The 21,907-nt window shown below is 33.0% G+C and overlaps 4 protein-coding genes across 4 annotated transcripts in view; 3 read left to right on the top strand and 1 right to left on the bottom strand.

Annotated features, from left to right (window-relative positions):
- LOC144840394 (kynureninase-like) overlaps window positions 1-21,907 on the top strand; it is an 84,540-nt gene that overhangs the window by 2,461 nt on the left and 60,172 nt on the right. Inside the window, exons 3-14 of the mRNA XM_078696200.1 lie at window positions 338-458; window positions 1,780-1,862; window positions 2,250-2,311; window positions 2,792-2,863; window positions 3,149-3,223; window positions 3,581-3,727; window positions 4,493-4,591; window positions 5,043-5,116; window positions 5,870-5,922; window positions 6,777-6,862; window positions 7,028-7,258; window positions 7,822-8,579. Of these exons, the coding sequence (XP_078552326.1) occupies window positions 338-458; window positions 1,780-1,862; window positions 2,250-2,311; window positions 2,792-2,863; window positions 3,149-3,223; window positions 3,581-3,727; window positions 4,493-4,591; window positions 5,043-5,116; window positions 5,870-5,922; window positions 6,777-6,862; window positions 7,028-7,258; window positions 7,822-7,974 (1,256 nt within the window). The 3' untranslated portion in view covers window positions 7,975-8,579. The remainder of the gene's footprint in view (window positions 1-337; window positions 459-1,779; window positions 1,863-2,249; window positions 2,312-2,791; window positions 2,864-3,148; window positions 3,224-3,580; window positions 3,728-4,492; window positions 4,592-5,042; window positions 5,117-5,869; window positions 5,923-6,776; window positions 6,863-7,027; window positions 7,259-7,821; window positions 8,580-21,907) is intronic.
- Window positions 8,799-12,738, bottom strand: LOC144840413 (ketohexokinase-like). The gene is made up of 8 exons (XM_078696224.1): window positions 12,597-12,738; window positions 12,273-12,419; window positions 11,831-11,947; window positions 11,199-11,333; window positions 10,592-10,664; window positions 10,210-10,353; window positions 9,737-9,825; window positions 8,799-9,280 (listed from the first exon to the last, which is right to left on the bottom strand). Exons 2-8 carry the CDS (start codon window positions 12,365-12,367, stop codon window positions 9,028-9,030), a joined length of 906 nt encoding a protein of 301 aa, XP_078552350.1. The 5' UTR covers window positions 12,368-12,419; window positions 12,597-12,738; the 3' UTR covers window positions 8,799-9,027.
- On the top strand, window positions 12,760-14,921 carry LOC144840414 (uncharacterized). The gene is made up of 3 exons (XM_078696225.1): window positions 12,760-12,913; window positions 13,224-13,601; window positions 14,069-14,921. Exons 2-3 carry the CDS (start codon window positions 13,232-13,234, stop codon window positions 14,560-14,562), a joined length of 864 nt encoding a protein of 287 aa, XP_078552351.1. The 5' UTR covers window positions 12,760-12,913; window positions 13,224-13,231; the 3' UTR covers window positions 14,563-14,921.
- On the top strand, window positions 15,760-21,148 carry LOC144840386 (protein mono-ADP-ribosyltransferase PARP12-like). The gene is made up of 7 exons (XM_078696191.1): window positions 15,760-16,192; window positions 16,773-16,989; window positions 17,473-17,919; window positions 18,486-18,654; window positions 18,948-19,195; window positions 19,477-19,707; window positions 19,948-21,148. The coding sequence occupies exons 1-7, from the start codon at window positions 15,904-15,906 to the stop codon at window positions 20,360-20,362; spliced, it is 2,016 nt and encodes a 671-aa protein (XP_078552317.1). The 5' UTR covers window positions 15,760-15,903; the 3' UTR covers window positions 20,363-21,148.

Raw genomic sequence — 21,907 nt, 5'->3', positions numbered from 1 at the left:
AAAAACAAGTTAAATTTAAAGTATTATACATTATTATTATATTATTAGTAGGCCTATCATGTTAGTGTTTCCCTGTTTAAAAAATCCTTGATCCGCCCCTGATACAGTTTAGAAGTTTTCAATCTGTAATTGACATGACAAATGATAATACAATCAACTCTCCCAATACCGGACACCTTTGGCCTATAGCCTAATATTATGTCTTTCTGGTTTTCAGAGAGTCCGGTATTGGGAGAGTCCAATATTAGGAGAGTTTCCAGTTTTCAGAGAGTCCGGTATTGGGATTTACTGAAAATAATAATTAATAGACAAAATGTTCAAATTTTTATTTTATCAGTGGACCTATCTTTAGTTGATGGAGAAGAAGATTGTATCTACATGTGTGGTAATTCATTAGGGTTAATGCCTAATATGGCAAGACATTATCTGAACAATGAACTGGACAAATGGTCTAATGTGTAAGTAGTGTAATTTTTCCCACCTAATTTGCTAATTTTTAATTACATGACTGGGATAGAGTGAGCGCCCATTTTGCCTACTAAAACCGGCACTGAATATGATATATTTATAGTGATTTTTGGTAACAAAGGGTTCCTGAACAGTGAGTGTATTACATCCAAATTAGCAGCTGTTTCAAGACCTCTTGATAAGTAAACCAAATATTTAAACAAATCATACAAACAATTATGGTGAACCAGAAAATGAGGAACATATTAATTTTAATAATAATATTTATTTGGTCACCAATGAAAAATAATCAGGTTAACTGGTTTTTTCAAATTTGTGGGTATGTGCGCTTTGTAAATCTTATTATCTTATCTTAAAGCCCAAACATATTCTGCATTCACTCCATACAATACAAACAGTCAAAATAAACCTTATACAAGAAAATTAAACAAATAAAACTATACATGACATGAAATAAAGTGTTTTGTTAGAGCAGCCTTAAATATTTTGAGTTTTTTCTCAGTAATTTTTTAATTTTATTTTTTATCTAGTTTTAGTATTTGTTCTAGCTTAGCGACATAGTAAAACTTTATTTGTTGCATAAAATGCGTTTAAAACATTCAATAATTTAATAATTTGCAATTCCTGAAACGTGCTGGTATATTTTCTGACTGGAATGAGCAATGATAGTGTTTTGTCTTTTGTTAACTAATAATTAAAGATCAATTTTTAATGGAAAAAATGTAATTGATACCACACGGTGAGATAAAAAAACCTCTTAATTACAACCATTATAATTAAAGAATTTTAAATTTAGACATATTGTATTGTTGCTTTATAATTCTAATCGGATTGGTTTTTTTTAATGGACATAATTATCTACCATATGTGTGTATCGCTTCTTTCTGTTTTATTCATATTTATTGTATATATCATATTTAAAAATAAAGAATTTTATTTTTTACGGGTACTTTATAGTTCTAACCTGATTATTTAAAATTTAAAATAGTTATCTACCATTTTTTGGTATTGCCAAATAATTTTGTATTAGACATATTTACAGTTGCTTTATGCTGTAGTATAATATTTTAATAACTAGGTCAAATGATTTTCCTCTTAAAAATCAAATAAATAAATCTCTGTTTACACTATCAAACTAGTTTAACAAAAAAAAATGTGATGTGCCCAAATATGGTAGTGGTATGCTTAAATATGGTAGTGATAATAATGACATCATCATGTCCATATATGGGCACATCACATTTTTGTTTTCATATACAATTTGATAGTGTAGACAGAGCTTGAGAATAATGTTTTCTTGAATTATTGAAGAGGTGTATATGGACATTTTATGGGTGAATTACCATGGACTGAATGTGATTCAAGAATACAGGCAGACATGGCCAGGATAGTTGGTAATGCTATAAATAATGAATTCATTTATACAAATGTACATATGGTTGTACAGTGGTAATAAGTGGTGAATGCAATAATTAATAATAATTAATTTCAACAAATAATAGATAATAAATACAACCAATAATGAACATATTAATAATAAATGCAAGAAAAGAAATATAAATGGGATGCCGCAGCAAGCAAGCAAGCTTTAAATGATTAACATGATAAAATTATACTATTATTCAATATGGTTGATATCTCTGTTTGTCAAGTGTCGCCTTTGTACAGACAGACAGAGGCCAATTTTTTGGCTATAGATGTCAGTTCCCATGCTTTAACCCCTCAGCTACTCAACTGCTCTGTGATGTTAAAGCCTCATGATTTTATCTATATATTTTTAGGTGCCAAGACCAGTGAAGTGGCTGTGATGAACGCACTGACCGTCAATCTCCACTTAATAATGGTAAGTATCAATTTAATAATAATTTTTTTTCTCAATAATGTAAGAGTCTGTTTTCCAAAGGTGGTATGGATGTAAAGTTATTAGTAGTGAAATTAAGAAACCAAAATATTTATATTTTGAAAAAAATCTGTTTGAAAATTTTAACTTTTATGAATCCTCTTCTATCTTTATGTTTGAATGCTGTCTGTATACTTTTGTATCGTTTTTAAGAGATGATTCTGCCAAATTTATTTTTTTCTTTAATTTTATTTGTCAAAAGACGAAAAGACGAAAGAAATTAGTGGTTTTTTTTCTCTCATTTAAATTAAATAATTAAATATATATTTATTTATCTGGAGGACCAAATTTAAAGCCTTGGCTTAATGCGTCCTCCTTACACAATTATATTTATTAATTTATGTTCTGTATTATATTGTATATTGTATTGTGTGAAACAATAAACTTGAAACTTGAATAAAAAAACATGTTTTTCCTTTGTAGATTTCATTTTATAAACCAACAGAAACCCGGAAAAAGATCTTAGTGGAATCAAAGGCATTTCCTTCAGATCAGGTAATGATCAAAATTGAAATTAATTAGTTTGGTGGCTTTCTTACTAATCACAGGATTCTAGTTTTGAATCCTTGTGCCTCTAACTACACATTGAACTCATATTCAGCAATTATGTTAAATGTATCAGTATTGGCATACAAATTAAAAACAAATTTTTTTTTTGTGAAAACAACCCAACTTTATTATTACCCCTCTTTTGTATTCATTACTTCTTACATTCTCACATTATACATATAATAATTCTTCTGCTCATAACAAATGTTTTGTAAATATATTTCTTTGCAGTACATGATTGAAAGCCAAATAAAACTGCACGGTGGAAATCCTGACGATTGTATCATTTATGCAAGCCCAAGAGAGGTACTGTATAAATGCTGTTAAATATAATATAGCAAAATAAGGGTTTGATATTGTTTTAGGTTAGATGTACTGTCTCCAAAAAACATGAAAATTGTAGTTTTAATAATATTAATCACTTCGCAGAAAAAAAAATTTAAAAATAATGTTTTCACATATAAAACCCATTGGCTGGCAGCCAATTTGACTTTTTTTTAAGTGAATGATTGTTACCATCAAAATAGCATATTCAACAAAAAAATTTGAAAAAAATATTTTTTTCAGGGGGACACTACATCTTTTTTTAAATTTGCATATATGCAATATTTTGTAAGTATGTATTTTGTAATTTAGTGTTGGGCTTTTTTTTTTTAACACTAGGGAGAAGATAACATACGAATGGAGGATATATTGGCATTAATTGAGAAGCATGGGTCAGAGATTGCCACAATCATGTTTTGTGGTGTCCAGTATTATACTGGTCAATTATTTGACATTCAGGCCATCACAAAAGCTGGACATAGTAAGGTAGGCATCACATTTTATTTGTCCAAAAGGAAATTCAAGTTGACATACAATTGTTCGAAATTAGTTGAAGGTTAGTAACACAGAAAAAGACAATAATATTTGAAATATACAACAGAGCTACAATACTACTCTGATAAACAATGAATTAACTTAGTTGATTAAAAAGCCTGATAGCATGTGGAATAAAAGAATTGGGGAGGCGTTTTGTTCTACCTAAAAGCAGTCCTCAATCGCCTTCCAGATCTTAACCATTGATAATTACTATGGAGTGGATGGGCCAAACTGTTTTGCTTACCAGTTTCAAGGTCTTGGGTTACACTTCCTAGCTGTTGCTCAGTATCAGGGTTTAACAGTAAAAGCATTGCTTTATTTTACAACGTGTGAATAAATTTATAGCTGAAATAGAAAAAAAAAAAAAATTTAATTTTAATTAATAATTTTAGTTAAGACAGATTTGTACATATATTTGTTTGTTTTTTGTTTGTTTTTATATATTTAAGCAAATTGCCAAGGATAACCATAAGGGAATTCATTCATTATCCTTCTTAAAGGTGGCAATCCCATTCACAAGACATATACACAAGATGCTCTAAATAAACAAAGTCTTATTACAAGTCTTTGGGAGTGTAATTTGTCATTAGAAAAAAATCCTGATATATGACAGGACTTGAATCCAGGAACCTTGGATTACTTATATATAATTACTCATATACTGTACACATTCATCTGTCTGTTCATGTTTTTCCTTTGCTCATCAATTTCAAGGGTTGCATCGTAGGGTTTGATCTCGCACATGCCGCTGGGAATGTGGAGCTGCATCTTCATGATTGGGATGTTGACTTTGCAGCTTGGTGTAACTATAAGGTGAGTTTTTGTTTTGTTTTTGCACCTGAACAAGGGTGCCTATCTGTGTTTTAATGTTGGGGGTGGGGGAGAGACAAAAACAGAGAATTTGAAGCAAGAGAAAATCCTGAAACAGAGTTTCGGGCACTGAAGTTTGAAGTTGTTGTTTTATACCCAATTTTTATCATGGATTTGTTGACAAAAATGGGGGGAAATTGTGAAACATTGATTTATGGATGATGATCAAGATCAACATTTTAGTTATGTTCATTCATTCATCAGTGGAAAATTACTTTCATTTATTGTCATTGCATATAAAATATACATAGAAATTATGTTTGCTCTGAGATATACAAAAAGTATTGAAAGTTTATAGGCAAATATTTATGTATAAACTTGGCTTTATTCCAGCTAATTAAATATTTCGCCAAAATATGTTGATGTGTTATTTCTCTGCTTGTCTTTGCTAAAGTATATGAATGGCGGGGCTGGTTGTCTGGGCGGTGCATTCATGCATGAAAAACATTCTCAAACTGACAAAACAAAGTAAGTATAGACATATACACTGTTAACATTAACAAATAATATGTATAATGATATGGTTTTATGTTATAATATAACTTTATTGTTTGAATACTGTCTTTACTGTACGTATATTTGTGTACATTTTTATGATGAACTGAAATACTTTTGAAATAGTAAAGGTTATATCTATACTCATAAAGAATTACTACATATAATAATAAGGAATTTTGTTTAGTTTAGCATGTTGTTTTTATAGTATGAATCTAACTCCATTGCTAGGGTTTTGTTTTCTTAAAAATACAGTATTACTATTATGTTGCTATTCTCCATATTATCTTTGGAAAGTTTTGTTTTGTTGTTTTTTTTTTATATATTTAGGCAAATTGCCAAGGATAACCATAAAGCAAAACAGGTGGCAATCCCACAAATATATGCACAAAATGCCCTACATAAACAAAGTCTTATTATAAGTCTTTCGTAGTGGAGTTGTAATTTGTCAATCCTGACATGACTTGGACACTTTAACCACTATGGCACCCCTTCCCCATATTAAGGTTAACTGGACACTTTCCTGTGAAATAAACAAAGGGAATATTAACCACTACCACCCCTTTATTAGGGGACAGTTTCTTGTGAAATGAACAAATATATGTTTATATGACCAACTCCTATAAAAGGGACATTTATTTGTTAGGTCCTAATTTTACTACATTTACTTCTTGTATTCTAGTATTTCTGTTATTATCTAATCTTTTATTTTTCTTTTCATTGTAGATTGAATGGTTGGTGGAGTCATCGAAAAGACACAAGATTTCAAATGAGTAATAGTAAGTTGTAAACAACATGTAAATAATGTATTTCCACATTATTTGTTGCTTTGTTATTTTGTTTGTTTATGTGTATCTGATTTGAGACTAGTGCTACATTCTTCACCATCAGAAAAATGTATGTGATAGTGTGTGTATACTCAGGGAAGAGTTAAATTGTAATTTAACTCTTCCCTGGTATACTGGAACAATGTAGTCAACTCTCCCAATACTGGACTCTCTGAAAACCGGAATCTCTCCCAATACCAGACTTTTCTTGAGAACCAAAAGGTCCCAAATTCATTTTTACCATTAAAAACACATTCTGAATACCAGACTTTCCGGAAAACCAGACATATTTGGTCAGCCCAAAGGTGTCCAGTATTGGGAAACTCAAACAGTTTCAAGATTTCGCTCTGGTGGCCGGATAAAATACATTTTGAAAAAAAAAAAAAAAAAAAGGTTTTTTACGTAACACATATTTACACACTTGAAATATCTATTTATAGGTATATTGACTTACTGACGTAAATTGTAATAATATTGATGAATAGTGCGTCACATCATAATGGACTAATTAAAAACTTAAAAGCAACAGTTTCATTAAAATAAGACTAGAATAGACAGAAATACACAACAGGCAACGCAGGGGATTTATAATAATTTAAAAAATGTAAAATTATATTTATTTTAATAATTTATGTATTCAATAAATAAAAAAAATAATTTATAATATTTGTATATATATATAGAGCTGTTGCCTAGAATTGAGGGCTACCACATATTATAATGATTTAAAAATATAAAATTATATGTATTTTAATAACTTGTGTATTCAATAAATTAAAAAAATAATTCATAATATTTTTTGATAGATATAGAGCTGTCGCCAGGAATTGAGGGCTACCGTATTTCAAATCCCTCGATTATGGCATTAGCCCCTATAAAGGCCAGCCTTGAGGTTAGTAATTGTTTGACATTTTACATGCTATATTAGTAACCTTTGATGCAATGGGATTCCTACCACACCTGTATTTCAACCCAAATCAACATACTGTAATGGAGCTTACAAAAAAATCTCCAAAATTAATTTGTAATTGTTTCTTTATTTTTTGTTCGTTTGCAGGTTTTTAATAAAACAAATATGTCAAATTGCATTGCTAAACAGGTGCTTCTAACTGGTTATTTTGAGTATTTACTAAATACGATGTTAGTTAAGAGTGTAGTGGAACAAGGAAAGCCTTACATCCAAATCCTGACACCATCCGATCCGAAGCAAAGAGGATGTCAGTTGTCGTTGATCTTCTCGATCCCTGTCAATCAAGTTCAGCTAGAACTGAAAAAGAGAGGAGTTACAGTAAGTGCTTTAACTACACTATCAAACTACAAAAGTGTGATGTCATCACAATTTTTTTGTCACATACAGTTTGATAGTGTAGACAGAGTTTTAGGATATTTGAAGTCTAGTTTATAATAGTAATATTCTCTATTCACAGAAACACAATTCAGATAATTTATGTTAATAGTAAACTCATTTACAGAAATTTAAATTTGAAACATGTTTGTGTCAAGGTTGTTTAAAATTTTACAACCTTGATATGACTCACGACTTTTCTTTTTTTTTGTTAACTTTACAAATAATTATTAGTAATGCTTTGTTCTCACTCTGACGCAATGCAAGAACATAAGCACAACGCAAGTGATTTGACCAATCACAAGCGATGGGTTATTCAAGCTCTAATTGGTCAACTTGCCTGCGTTTCGTCTACGTCCTTGAGTTGCATCTCTAGTGGGAACCACACTTAAGTAAAACAAACGTGTAAACAATAGACTAAGTTTGGTTGTAGATGCACAATGAAAACAGTTTACTATGCTTTTATTACCAATTTACATATTTACTTATATTTTATATTTTCTTAGAGTGATAAACGTGAACCAGACGTGCTTCGCTTTGCTCCAGTTCCTCTGTACTCGAGGTATATTGATGTTTATCGTCTTGTGCACGCTATCCGGGATGCCATGAAGGTGGCCGTGTTAAACCCAATGCCTGACATGCCTTGTGAAAACAGTTGAGAAAATTCCAGAAATTCTCATATTATCAATGCGTTTTTCATGGTAAAAAGATGACATTTTAATTAACTGTTGTTTACAGTATCTCTCAGGCTAATTACAAAAAGCTTGGAAGACCTATTGCATTTTAAAATTGTATGTCTACATTAATACTAAAATATAGTAAATAAAAATATATATTTTTTATTTTCGCTAAAATGAGTGCTATTCTGCCAAAAACCTTTGCAATAAAAGCGTATTGTACACCCCTTTCACTGCCTGTCAGTATAGTTCTATTTAGTCATTACTTATTATTACTTCTGAAAGGTGCACAAAAGCCAGTTGTATTTTTATCGATGCAGAGTTGCCACTAGAACTATGGCCGAAGAGTGCCTTTGTTAATATTATGGCTGTGGTTTGTGGTGCCGGTCTGTTTTATATGTGTTAATATTTGGGTTGAGGCGGCTTTTTCTCATTCTCACAGAATTCCTCATCTTTATCATTTCCAATTGATTAATCAATATTCAGTATATAACCGAACGGTTTAAAATTTCTTATAATGCCTATACATGTTTATATGCTTTAAAGCTCTGTCTAGACTATCAAACTATGCGACAAGAAAGTGTGATGTGCACAAATATGGTAGTGATATGACATCATTTTGTCACATAAAGTTTGATAGTGTAGACAGAGCTTAATAATTGTGATTCAAGTATGTTCACTTTGGCTAAAAAATAAATAATACGAAATATGTATTTCTAGCATTGAATTGTACAGGGACTATAATAAATGTTTTTGAGTACTGAGTGTGAATGTGTTTACATCAGTCAAAGATTTTAAAGACATTTTTGTCAAGTAAGTTTGAGACAACTAAGAACAAAACTACAGTATGTTTGTTTTGTTTTTAACTAATTATTAATCATGTGTTAATCATGTTTGTTAAAGTTGGTTCAAAGTAAATACTGTGATGTGCCTATATATGGACATGATGATGTCATATCACTACCATATTTCGGCATATCACTACCATATTTGAACTAGATTGATAGTGTAGACAGAGCTTAAGATTCGACATGTTCATTCATGTTCTTCTACACCAGATAAGCCGTACATCCCACATTTCCGACCAGCAATTTTACAACCAACATTTAAAGCATCTGATAAAACTCTCCCTCTGTTCAAAGCCCAAATAACTCCAGCATTAAAGGTATCCCCAGCACCCAGTGTGTCTACTACTTGTTCAGGCTTGTAAGCTGGAGCATGATAGATTGTACCATCAACGTCTCTCCCCCAGGCCCCACTGCTACCCCACGCACAGATCAAGACAGCCCTGTAAATATACAAGAAAAATAAAAAATTTAGTTGATTCCATGACCGACATTTTGATCTTCGAAAATTGTTTTCATCTGGTTTTTTATATTAACTATCTGTATATAATTCTTTACGTTAAACCATGAATACGTACGTGTGCGATATTTCGACTTGTTTCCAACGAGTCTTCATCTGCCAATGACTATATGTTACAAATAGGGGGCGCTGCTTTACAACTAGCAAAGCTACAGTACTCCTAGCCACAACTAATATCTAGTCATTGCCAGATGAAGATTTGTTGAAAAGAAGTTGAAAAGTCGCACACGTTTGTATTCATGAATAATAATGTAAAGAATTATATAAGGATAGTCGACATTTGATGTTCGTAAAAAAGACTACAAAGCAGATCTGGGTCCACCATAGCTGAGCAACAATGTATAATTACTGCAGTAACTGAAGTAGAATGATTGCATACCCTTTTCTCAATCCATCATGTAACCCATGCAAAGCACTTTCCGATGTTGTATAGCCTCGATTCATGACATACTCCTTACTCACAAATACCTACAAAATAAATGAACATTTGAATGTAAACAAATTTGATTTGTTCAGTACCAGATTTTAATTTCATTCATTCTAACTTTTATAAATTAATGATAGAACATTCAGTTGTAGTTTTTTCTAATTTAAAATAAAGATGCAGCTGGCGTGCAAGCCACTGACACCCTGAGGAAACATTTAATGGGAGGGTCAATCCTTAGCAGTTAGTAATTGATCGTAAAATAAAAACGGTACTGGGTATGACCAACTAGATAGTCTTCATCAGTGCTTCTATGAATGGGTGTTCTGTTGAGCGCATAAACTCTAATTGAACATACCCAGTACCGTTTTGATTTTACGATTAATTGGGGAAATAACGTCACAGTTAGTACATTAGTATCAACCTACCACATGTCCTAATGGTAGAAGTTTCTCAATATCTGAAGTCTTTGCTTTTTCAAGTTCCACAGATACTTTAATGATGTCATCATTCATAGAATTGTAGTTTTCAACAAGTTCGATCATTTTTAACACATTTGGTATATTTCTTCCCTGCAAAAATATAGTTAAACGGTTATTTTTGTTAAATTTTAACAAAGAAAAATAAGAATATGTCTACTTTTCATATATGAATATACCCTGGCTCTGGCAAAGTAATGGGTGGTTTTTAAATCAGTACTTAAAAAAGTATTAAGTTTCATATGTAAGCAGCAAGTCCCTGTTGAATTTGTGCTGATACAAAAATCTATATTTCTGTATTTATTTTTGACTTTGTACAAAATAAAATTACCTCAAAATGAATCCAGCTATATTGTGCTAAATTAATTTTTGAAAAGTCAGCAAAACTGAGTTCAGGTAAAGAACTAAAAGAGTAAATAAACATGAATTATAATGTAAACAATAATAAGTTGCAAATGAAAAATGCAATCTTAAGCTCTGTCTACACTATCAAACTTTATGTGACAAAAAAATGTGATGTGCCCATATGGACATGCTGATGTCATACCACTATCATATTTAGGCATCCAATTACAGGACGGACACTTGTAGTGCTTATAAACTAAGTCTCATTTGAGGCTTAGGGAGTGGAGTTGAAAGAGTTGTGAGTTACGACCCTGGCACTAGGTTAGGATTGAACCCTGGACTTTGGATTGAAAGGCAAGCACTAGAGATATTCAGTATACAGCGCACAGCATTATTGTAACATTAAGTGATCTAATGGTCTTAAGACAATAGTCACACCAAATAAAATAACATCTAAAGAGGCAACATTTAATCATGTAGAGCATTTCATAATGTATTCATTCTGAATCTTTGTGAACATTTCATTTCAGCTTTTGTTGTCTTTGAGCATTTTATATACTGTACCAGTAAAATAAAAAATATAAAAAACTTACTTATTTGCGTGTAATATTGTTCGTAGACCATTTGTTGAATTTAATATAACGCATGATGTTGGTGGCCGATAGTCGTCATGAAAAGAGCAGTTCTCAAACTTTACTTGGTGTTTATTTAAATCTTCTTTTATTATTCTGTTGAAAGTGAAATGATTGAAAATGAATGCATTTATCAACCGTCTTGGTAACCAAGCAAATAGTCAAGTCTATGATGTCAAAATAAAACAAAGAAAGATTATAATAAATATTATTTGTATACTGATTTGGTTATTTCAACATTCCTGACTGAGGTAACTGTATCATTATATAACAGGTTCAGTGAGTAAGTAGGCACAAACTACTTAAGGCCAATATACACAGACGAGCGGTAACGGTGAGCGGAAACCGCTTAGCTTGTCCCACGTAGAATCGGTATATCGTCAGTGAAAACACATGTCCACATACTCCATTTGTGTAAATGGTCATATAAGGAATAACATTTTTTATTACCGTCACTGCTCGTCTGTGTAAATTGGCCTTTATTAGTAGCATATCGTTCCATGGACAAAACTTCACAATTGTTTTAAGTTCTTATTTTTCATGGGAAGATGGTCTTATGCCAAACCTCTTTTGTCAGAGACTTTGATACTCACTCCGATAAAATATGGGAGGCAATAGTTCCAATGTATTCAACACAACCTCCGAGCTGAGATGCAACCACTGCTGAATTGCTTGCGTTTCCACCTCGGTTGAAAAACTGTTCAGTTGATCTGATGCGGATTGTGTTTTAGTCATGAAAAGAAAGTGAAATAGTTAATTAAAGATGTATTGTCTCCCATAAACATTTAATAGGTCATTTTGCAGTTTTAATAAAGTTATTCACTTCTGTAGATTAATTTTAACCAAAAACAATAAAATGACATACTGTATTAAAAAAAAAAAAAATTATTTTTTTGGAGGGGGAGGGGGAGAGACAATATATCTTTAATAAACAGGCTAAAAGAAGTTCTAGAAAATTATTATTAATATTGATTAAGTTATTGTTTATTGGATCTGAAGAGATGAGACTAGGGATGTGTGTCCTATGCTATTCACCTTGAATCTGTGTCCTCTTCTGGGTAATGGTCGTGCACATTTATGATATCAAGGCAGGTTAGTCCAACGAAAAGCATCCGCTTCTCCGCTGCCATAGTCAGATTTGTGTTCTTCACTTTTTAAAATCTAGTAGTATAGATCTAGGCCCTAGTTAGATATAAATGAAATATAATAAGCATTTATCAAAGAACTCTTTTAGTTTATGAGAATAAAAAGTCATGTGCACTGGTGCCAACCCACTGGCTGAATGACTTCTTCTTGAGTCAACACTCTGTCGTTCAAAAAACTAGGTTTAGCTCTAAAAATCAATGTTTAACCCCTCACCAGTTGAAGCAAAGAACCCACAGCATATGTTATAGGTTCTTTAGCTGAAGTACTACACAGGGAGCAAAGTCTGTATCCTCTTGAATCTTGAGGGTCTATTTATTCATGCATGACCTTCCAAACAGCCATGAGTTATGATAACATGGCTAGAATAAAGTGAGCCCTCTATACAACAGAGCGATTAAAGGTCTATCTCGGACGGAAATTGACATGTGGTGAAAGATCTTTGATGTGGTGGTATATGAAACGTGAAAAACCATTGTTTACAAATTCTTACATATAAATGTTTTCAAGTGATATGTTTTTAGTTTAATTTGGTAAGTTCAGTAGTAATTCTGTCACTGCAAGTTGAAGTAGTAGTGTGTTTTGGCTACTTATTGAAGGCCTAGCTTATATTAGCTATATACTAAGCCTAGCCTAGCCCTAGCAGTGGCAGAGAGTAGGCGGTAATTCGAGCGGTTCGAGCCTATCTTTGCTACTAGTACTACTAGCTAGGCCTAGGGTAGGTAGGTACCGGCGTACCGTAGAAACGGACGCTGGCCAGAGTAAAGGCTAAGGGCCAGCACTATGGTATAGGCTAGGTAGCAGCTACTGTAAACTTAACTTTGTTATCTTATTTCCTTGCAGCTGTTATCATGTCTGATAAAAACAATGAAAAGTGTTTTGAAGATGATGAAATAGATGAAGAAGACAGTGTCATTGAAAAAGAAGAATATGAAGCAGAAGACAGTGATGAAGAAATAGACGGTGATGAAGAGAACGACGATGATGAAGAAAAGAACAGTGATGAAGGAAAAGATGATGAAGAAAAAGACATTAGTGATGAAGAGGACAATCTGTTTAAGAAAGAAATATTGTCTGCTTCCTTGAAAAGACAGCAAAATAAAAAAGAAAATCCTGGAATTGTTTATCTTAGTAGAATTCCAATGTTTATGCGACCCAATCGATTAAAAATTATATTCAGTGAATACGGACAGTTGGGCCGAATCTACCTCCAACCAGAAGGTTTGTTACTTTAATAACATTGGCATAGGCCGGGGAGGGGGTAGGGGTCATGTGCACTTGCATCATCTGGGCCCACTGTGGTAGAAGAGTTCAGCCTATGGAAAGTAAAAAAACCCCTTATTATGATTGTTTGAACAGTTTAAAAACAAGGACACCACCAGACATGGATAGCATAATTGCTTTTGATCTGGTAGTATATGTTCGATTTTTGAAAATTTAGTTCACTAACCTCCCAAACCAGCCTGTTTTATAATAATAATATATAATTATTTTTTACTGATTTACACCGTATTGTACAGTACTTAAAATGAATATTTTAATTAATAGTATTATTTACAAAATACAAGGCCATATACATGGCTGCAGTCACATGAGCAAATTTGAGTTAGTGTTTACCGACCGACATAGTGAGCTGTAGAGTCCCATTGCATGCGACTAATAAATATAACATTTTTTTTTTTTTACAGAAAAGTACAAAAAAAATCACCGCAAGAAGAAAACCGGTTCACGCGCTAAAATTTTCACCGAAGGTTGGATTGAATTTAAAAACAAGAAAATTGCTAAGAGGGTAGCGTCGACATTCAACAACACAAAAATAGGCGGAAAGAAGACTAGCAGACAATATGACGATATCTGGAACATGAAGTATTTAAGTCGATTTCAATGGAGTCATCTAGTAGAGAGGTTAGAATATGAGAATGCAGTGAGAGATCAGAGAATGCGTACTGAAATTAGCCAAGTCAAGAAAGAAACAAACTTTTTCATAAAAAATATTGAAAAGAAAAAAGTGCTGGAAAAATTGGAAGACAGGAAAAGAAAGAAAGGTGAAGAATGGACGAGTAAAATGAGGAGTTTTAAACAAAGAAAAACCGATAAGAAACATAGTTTATCAAAAGCATTTAATGAACATAAAAGCAAGGCTGTGAGTTCAGATTTTCTACATAAAATATTCCAGGCATAGATTATGCTCATCATGGATTATATTGTATCTATTTTGATCATCGCTATGTTTAATAATACAAACGGTTTATATGTATGATGAATCACTGGATAGGGGTACCTCTTATTCAGTAGTTATCCATCAAAACTACACCAATTCATTCAAAAATATTCACACTGTTTTACTGAAGTACTGTATCACTTTGCCACAATATGGACAGCTTCTCCTCTTGAAATAGGATGCAGTACAGTAGTTAACAACTTTTGTCATAAATCTACAATTTGTATGTTTACTTAAAATTAAACTTATTCTCTCTTAAAAAAAAAAAAATGTATCTTGTTATTATCAATAAACACATTTAAACGTATGAATGCATTGTATCACAATGTAACTGTACTGATTATTGTTATTTTTACACTAGCAAGTATATTATAAATTCAAATATTGTAATTAAAATTTAAAGATGTATTGTCCCCCAAAAACATGAAAAATGAAGATGAATAAAATCAGACTTTGATTAAATTATTTTGTAGTTTTAATAAAGTTAATCATCCATAGGAAAAAAAACGGAAAGAATTAATGTTTTCACTTATATTATAAAATGACAAAATAAATGGTTAAATTCAACCAAAAATCCATTGGTTGGCAGCCAATTTTACTATTTTGTGCTTTAAATTACAGTTATCTAGGTAAAAGTTGGTAACTATTATGTGACATTAAAATGGCATATTAAAAAAAAAAAAATAAGAATTATCTTTTCAGCGGGGGGGGGGGGGGGCAATACATTTTTTTGAATAACTTCATAATAATAAATACAACGATTTATTGTCGGAGACACAAATAAATAGTACCCCTTTCACACCAAAAGCCAAACTCCGGAGACACTCCGGAGTTTTAGTGGTATTAGTCCAGAGGGTGCCTACACCTCTATGGCATCCTACGTTTGATCGCAAACAAGGAATTGGAGCTCAACGTAAGTAATTATACCAATAATCGCGACACGATGGATCATCCCAGATGCCGCTGCGATTGGTCAAAATGCGTTGCGCGTATGCCAGTGCGTCCAATAGTGGGATTTCCCCTTTTCGTGTTCACTGTTTTTGTGTAGAAAATGCTTTTCTTTCTATTTGAAATTTTGAATCAACTTCTTTATTTGTGTGTAGTTCAAAATTGTTAAATGCACGATTACATTATACGGGTACTGTAGGCCTATACACATACGTCAGACCGTGACGTTTACTGTACAATTAAACGTCTGGTTAAAGAGTCTGTAGACTACAAGTGGAAAATCCAGTAAAGTGTATTGACTTTAAAAACCGGAAAGGAGTGGGTCTTTTTGAGGAAAATATAAAAAGCATCAAGATGGAGAGCGAGATTATTGCGATTTTGTTTAAACACAAGTTGATAAGTCTAGAAAATTTAAAGGCTGTTGCATTGAATAAAGGTTACACTATCACTGGAACTGACGAGTTGAAGACATTGGTCGATAATTATCCAGAAGTACGTATTTTTACCGATGGCGGGGAAACCAAATGCGAGTACCAACTGAATATTGAAGTGTGTGCGCGAAAACCACTTGATAGTACAACGGGAATGTGCAAACTGGGATTCGACTGCAGCAAAATTCACATTTGTACATTTTTTGTTAGGGGTGAGTACATCGATGGTGTTATAAAATAACAAATATTGTAAAGTTTAAACACAATCCTTCTTGAATGAAGCTGGGTATGGGTATAATAATTTTGACACGCCACACCCATTTTTACCACTTGTCCCACCTACTACGAGGACTACGATATCGTGGCACAACACATAGGCCTATACGACAAACCACCGTGTCGTATATTACTGCGTCAGCGCATGTAAAACGTGATATTACATAATCGTGAACGTCAATTATTTATCATCTAAAGCGTGGTTCCCACTCTAGAACGCAACGCAGCGGCGCGCCGACGCAAAGTGATGTATTGCGTAATAGTTGGAACATAAGCAAATGCCCTTCCAATAATTGTGTTTGCCCCACCTGCGTGAAATCAAACCTGCGCTGTTTGCAGCACTGTTGCGTCGTCGGTTCTTAGTGCTGCAAAATCATAGGTTTGATTTCACGCAGGCGGGGGAAAACACAATTATTGGAGGGGTATTTTCTTACGTTGCGTAGATTGCGTCGCTAGTGGGAACCAATCTAAAGGTGTGTGTGATGTAAACTTACTTTAATTGTTTTAATTTTATAGGTGAATGCTCAAAGGGTAACAAGTGTCATTTCCCACATGATCTCACAACCCCTGGTAATACTGCTTTTGTGTGCAAGCATGGTTTACAAGCTGTTGAAATGAAGGATATTTTTTCACAAATTCATTTTAAAGAGGGACCGGTTCTTACTATCTGCTCTTACTACAATGAAAATGGTTGTAGAAAGGGGAATGACTGTAACTTCCTACACATTTGCAGGTAATAAAGTTCAGCTATTCCACAATTGCAGTGCCTTAAGCTCTGTCTATACTACCAAAGTTTATGTGACAAAGTTTTTTTGTCAAACTAGTTTGATAGTGTAGACAGAGCTTTATAGAAGTAGGCTACCCATTCCAATTTTAATCCACTCCTGTCATACCTTTAGATTTTCTGCAGGTAATTAAAATTTGTTAACTCTCAGTGTAATTACTAAATACACATTTTCATTTTTAAAGAAAAGAATAAATGTTTAGTTGAATTGAATTAGTTGCAATTTGTAAGTTTGAGCTTGATTGTAATTTATTTTCATTTATCACGTTGATGTGGTGGCAGTATTCAAAGCTGAGGGGTAACTCGAGTTGACAGGGTTGTCATGCTGAATTTAGATGCACTATCAAACCTCTGTTTAAGAAATGGAACATCTATAGTATGTAGGCATGTACAGTATCACATACTATTTTTATCCTTTTTATTTTTTTGTAGAAATTATATTGTTACCAAATGTCCAAAGTCCTGTGAGTATAACCATAATGTTTTTAAAACTAACTGTATAAGGGTGTTGAAGACATATGACATCTGTGTGGATCAGCGAGCTGTCAAAATCAAGGATGAAATTAAAGAAAAGATTCAAACACACAAAAAATCAGCAAAACCACAAACTCCAGCATCAACATCATCACCACCACCAAAATCAACACCGGCACCCACACCACCACCACCTTCAAAGCAACTCACAAGCCTAAAGGAAGCAATTTGTACATATAACATCCGAGAAAAATGTAGGTACAATGAAAGCTGCATCCGACATCATCATATATTGCCTTACCAGTGGTTCTACATGGACGGATTGATGTGGAAGCCATTCACAGAAGAGACTCAAACCAAATTGGAAGAAGAGTACTGTAATGTTTCTATTATGAGCTACACGAGGTAAGTATGTCAAACCTCTCTGTATACAGGGCCATGTTGCCAGTTACTATGAGGCAAACATTAAAAATTGTTATCACCCACCTCAATTCCCCAGCACAGATCGTCATATATTGATAAAATTCAAAGCATCTTTGCCTCTCATGGTGTAAACCTTTTTAATTGGAACCTCGGCACATGGACAAAAAGCCTATTATTCCTAAAATCAGTGCATCTTGAACAAATGTAGTGGACACGCCATAGACTTATTTGGATAGTTTTTTATAATTTGCAATATACTGAAAATCATATTACTGAACCACCAAATCTTGTTAATAAAATGTAGAGAAATTGCATTGTCTGACATTTTTTAATTAATTAATTTAGATTTTTGCATAGTTATATGCAGTCAATCAATAGATACCAATATTAACAGAAAGCCAATAAATGAGATGGCAGTTACTGCCAATCAGACTACTCATCAAACATGAGCACATCAATTCAAACTGGGTGTTTTTGTTTACAAAATGCTCTGCATTGAAGAGGTCTCATTGAATGGTTACATATATTGTACAAATCTTTTGATTTAGTGAAAAAGTCACGGTAAACTTTGATAAGATGGCAAAGGACAGTAAACGTCTATCGACTCCATCAAGCGTAACAGAGCCACCAAACCATCCATTCACAACCAAATGGACGTGGTACTGGCAAGATAATTCTGTAAATGCCAAGGGTAATTGGAGAGAATACACACAAAAGGTACAATTTGAAGTAAATACCATGTAAAAAAGTCATGCAGCATATAGATGAAGAAAAACATATTCTTCATTTTGGCCACATTTATTTACAAAAGGGTGCCTTTATGATTCATTGATATACCTAATTGTAACGCATTACACTTTATGCTGAACTGGCCAATCCTGATCTCTGCTATTTTGTAATAGAGACTATGACATAAAGTTAATAGAAGGTATACGAACCGGTCCTAATAAGCATGCCACTGGATATTTTTGGGGGACAATACATCTTTGAATATTAATTGTTGATTACAGAGTACCACTGGAACAGTGTCTGATAAAGACAGTGAGGAGTTAGAAAAACATTATCAAATGTTTTTAGAAGATTCAAGTTTTTCTACGATTACTTTCAATGTTGGACCATACAGCTACAAATTGAACTTTGACCAAATGGAACAAGAAAGCCTTACATTCAAAACCATTAGACAGGTTCGTCGACGTCCTGCAAAACTAGTCACCAAACATGACATAGCGAGGTACAAGATGGAAGTCAAGTCAAACCGGTATGTAGGGTTGGATTTATATTTTTATCATGTAAAACTCTGTCTATACTATCAAACTTTATGTGACAAAAAAATGTGATGTACCCATATGGTGATGTCATATCACTACCATATTTGGGCATATCACTACCATATTTGTGCGCATCACACTTTTTTTTGTCAAACTAGTTTGATAGTGTAGACAGAGCTTTAGAACCATGTCAGTCCCCTTTTATATCTTAGTCTTCCAAATATTTTTTCTAAAGAAATATCAAAGTATAAAAATCTATCACCTTATATAGTTTTAAAGGGATTACCACAGGTGTCGGTGGTACCTCATCATCGACAAGCATTCCTGCTTGCTGGGAGAAAGTGGAAAAGTTTGATCCAGAAGCATCCTTTCAACTAGTAGATGTAAAAGTTGGTTCCACAGAGTACAATGAAGTAAAGCGTCTTTTTAATCAAACTTGTAACAATCCAATTTTAAAGATACAACGGGTTCAAAATGAAGAATTGTGGGAGGACTACCAAAAGTAAGTTTATTATCATATTATACCATATCACCTACAGTACAGATGTATCCAGGTTTAGGGCCTAATACAGTATATGATATTGTTGTGACCAAAACACTTTACTACTCTTAGAGCTGTATGTTAACATGCAAATGTCTTGGTTCTCTTTCGTCAATTCTCAATTTATAAATGTATTAGAGGATCCATACCAACATATATACATACCAGGACAACATATCTACAATTATTTTATTCAAACAGGAAACAAGAACGGATGATCAAAAAGTTACCACCTGGAACAACTGTTGAAAGAAGACTTTGGCACGGGACAAGAGACTACCATGCCCAGGCTATTTGTCAACAAAACTTTGACTTCAGATGCAGTGGGTCAAGCTTTGGAACTCTCTATGGACAGGGAATGTATTTTGCTCGTGATGCCAGCTATTCCATTAATTATGCACTTCCTTCGAAAAATCGCCGATTTATGTTCCTTGCCAAAGTATTGGTAGGAGAATACACAAAGGGAAATACAAGCTACAGACGACCACCTGAAAAAATTCAGGCTGGCAATTTAAAGAGTCTTTATGATTCTTGTGTGGATAATACAACTGACCCCAGCAAATTTGTGATATTTGATAAAGATCAAATGTACCCAGAATACCTTCTACAATTTTAAGAGAATTATATTATTTTCTACAGGTAATGGTTTACTAGAATAGTATCAATAATGTTTTTTTATATTTTATATACTATAATCATAATAAATATTAATTAATTGAAGTAGTGTTGATTTTTAAATAGTACAGCAGTAGTATTGTGTTTTACCATAAATGAAATAATTGGTAATACAAATGAATTTTTTTTAATAATTGTACAGTACCGTACATTTTAATATATTAAAAAAAACTTAATTCCGACAACCACCATGCTAAATGGTATTATTAGACAGAATTACATTTTTTACGTTACGTTTTTTAAATTGATGTACAGGCATTCATAAAAAAACTAAAACAATTTAGATTAAGCAGTAAACTGGGTAAATTCACATTTCTAACTACTAATATGTACAGTATTCCATAGTGCAGCTAATTAGTATTAGAAATATATTGTGCTTTCGGACCTCAGTTTTAAATTCGAATGGTTCCCAAGGATGCAGAATAAGGACGTAAGCACAACGCAAGTAATTTGACCAATCACTACGTCCAGTGGAACCCATGCTTTAATACTAGACTTTAGAATGCAAAATACGGTATTATATACTCAGGCTTGCTGAGTAAAGCTTTGATTGTCTTTAAACTGGTACTTTCAGATAAAAATTATCACCTAATTAATATAAAAAGAATTTCTCTTGTAAATATCAATTTATAAACCTTAGCTTAGTGGATTAATAATATGAGAGGAGGGTATATATTTTGAAAAAAAAGTTTGTAATCTATTTTGAATAAAAAGGTGGCTTTGCATATATTGGAATGTTGAATACTTATTTTAAAGTTTTTACCATGCTTAGAAGACTTCAAATTAGCATGATACTGTACGGTGGACACATGAACATGTTTTTCATTTATAAACTAAATTTTTACAAGGTTGCTTTTATGTTACACTGTGAACTCTATCAATAGTTGTCAATCTAGTACCAATATTTTGTTTAAACAATGGAATCGATCCTGTAATGATTTCATTGTACTCTAAGTTAGTGAATAAAATGATGTTATTGTAATGAATACAGTACACTGGCACAATGCTGGGGGTTTTTTTTAGGGGGGGGGGGGGGGGGGGGGTTACATAAAAACAGGAAGTAGGATGAGATTCCATCTGATGAAGACTCTGCCTATAGTTTTATTCAGACAAGTACAATGTTTTCACGCTGCTGCTCTAGCCCGCTACGTCACAAGAGATGACGCAATCAGATATAAAGCAAGCAGCAGCTTTAGTACTGTGAGACTGACATTTTTGCGAAAATGCATACTCCACTATAATTTATACGTCCCAGCTGCTGGACCCAAAAAACGTTTGGGAAAAGAGTCTATGAGAGCTCACGGTTGAACGATTTTGGATTCTTGCCCTTTGATTGGTTGACGCCAATTAACAGATTGTGGAAGAATTTCCACTTGTGCCAACTTGAAGTAGTCACGTTGTCTCTAGAGGGTATTCAGTTGCATGCATACAGTTCAGGTTGAGGTCACAGACAAACAGGCTACAGCACATTAAAGTTCAAAATTGA

This window comes from Antedon bifida, chromosome 4 (assembly GCF_963402885.1).
Source record: "Antedon bifida chromosome 4, ecAntBifi1.1, whole genome shotgun sequence".
Lineage (NCBI taxonomy): Eukaryota > Metazoa > Echinodermata > Crinoidea > Comatulida > Antedonidae > Antedon > Antedon bifida.
The sequence above is the reverse complement of the archived record's forward strand: the minus strand, read 5'-3'. Positions and strand labels throughout refer to the sequence as shown.

Coding starts and splice junctions, on each gene's coding strand:
- LOC144840413 (XM_078696224.1), bottom strand. CDS start 12,367: ATGGCAGCGGAGAAGCGGATGCTTTTCGTTGGACTAACCTGCCTTGAT. Junction 10,665..11,198: donor ACAATATTACACGCAAATAA/GTAAGTTTTTTA, acceptor TTACTCTTTTAG/TTCTTTACCTGAACTCAGTT. Junction 9,826..10,209: donor TTCTACCATTAGGACATGTG/GTAGGTTGATAC, acceptor TTTATTTTGTAG/GTATTTGTGAGTAAGGAGTA.
- LOC144840414 (XM_078696225.1), top strand. CDS start 13,232: ATGTCTGATAAAAACAATGAAAAGTGTTTTGAAGATGATGAAATAGAT. Junction 13,602..14,068: donor AATCTACCTCCAACCAGAAG/GTTTGTTACTTT, acceptor TTTTTTTTACAG/AAAAGTACAAAAAAAATCAC.
- LOC144840386 (XM_078696191.1), top strand. CDS start 15,904: ATGGAGAGCGAGATTATTGCGATTTTGTTTAAACACAAGTTGATAAGT. Junction 16,193..16,772: donor TTGTACATTTTTTGTTAGGG/GTGAGTACATCG, acceptor TTAATTTTATAG/GTGAATGCTCAAAGGGTAAC. Junction 18,655..18,947: donor GGAGAGAATACACACAAAAG/GTACAATTTGAA, acceptor TGTTGATTACAG/AGTACCACTGGAACAGTGTC.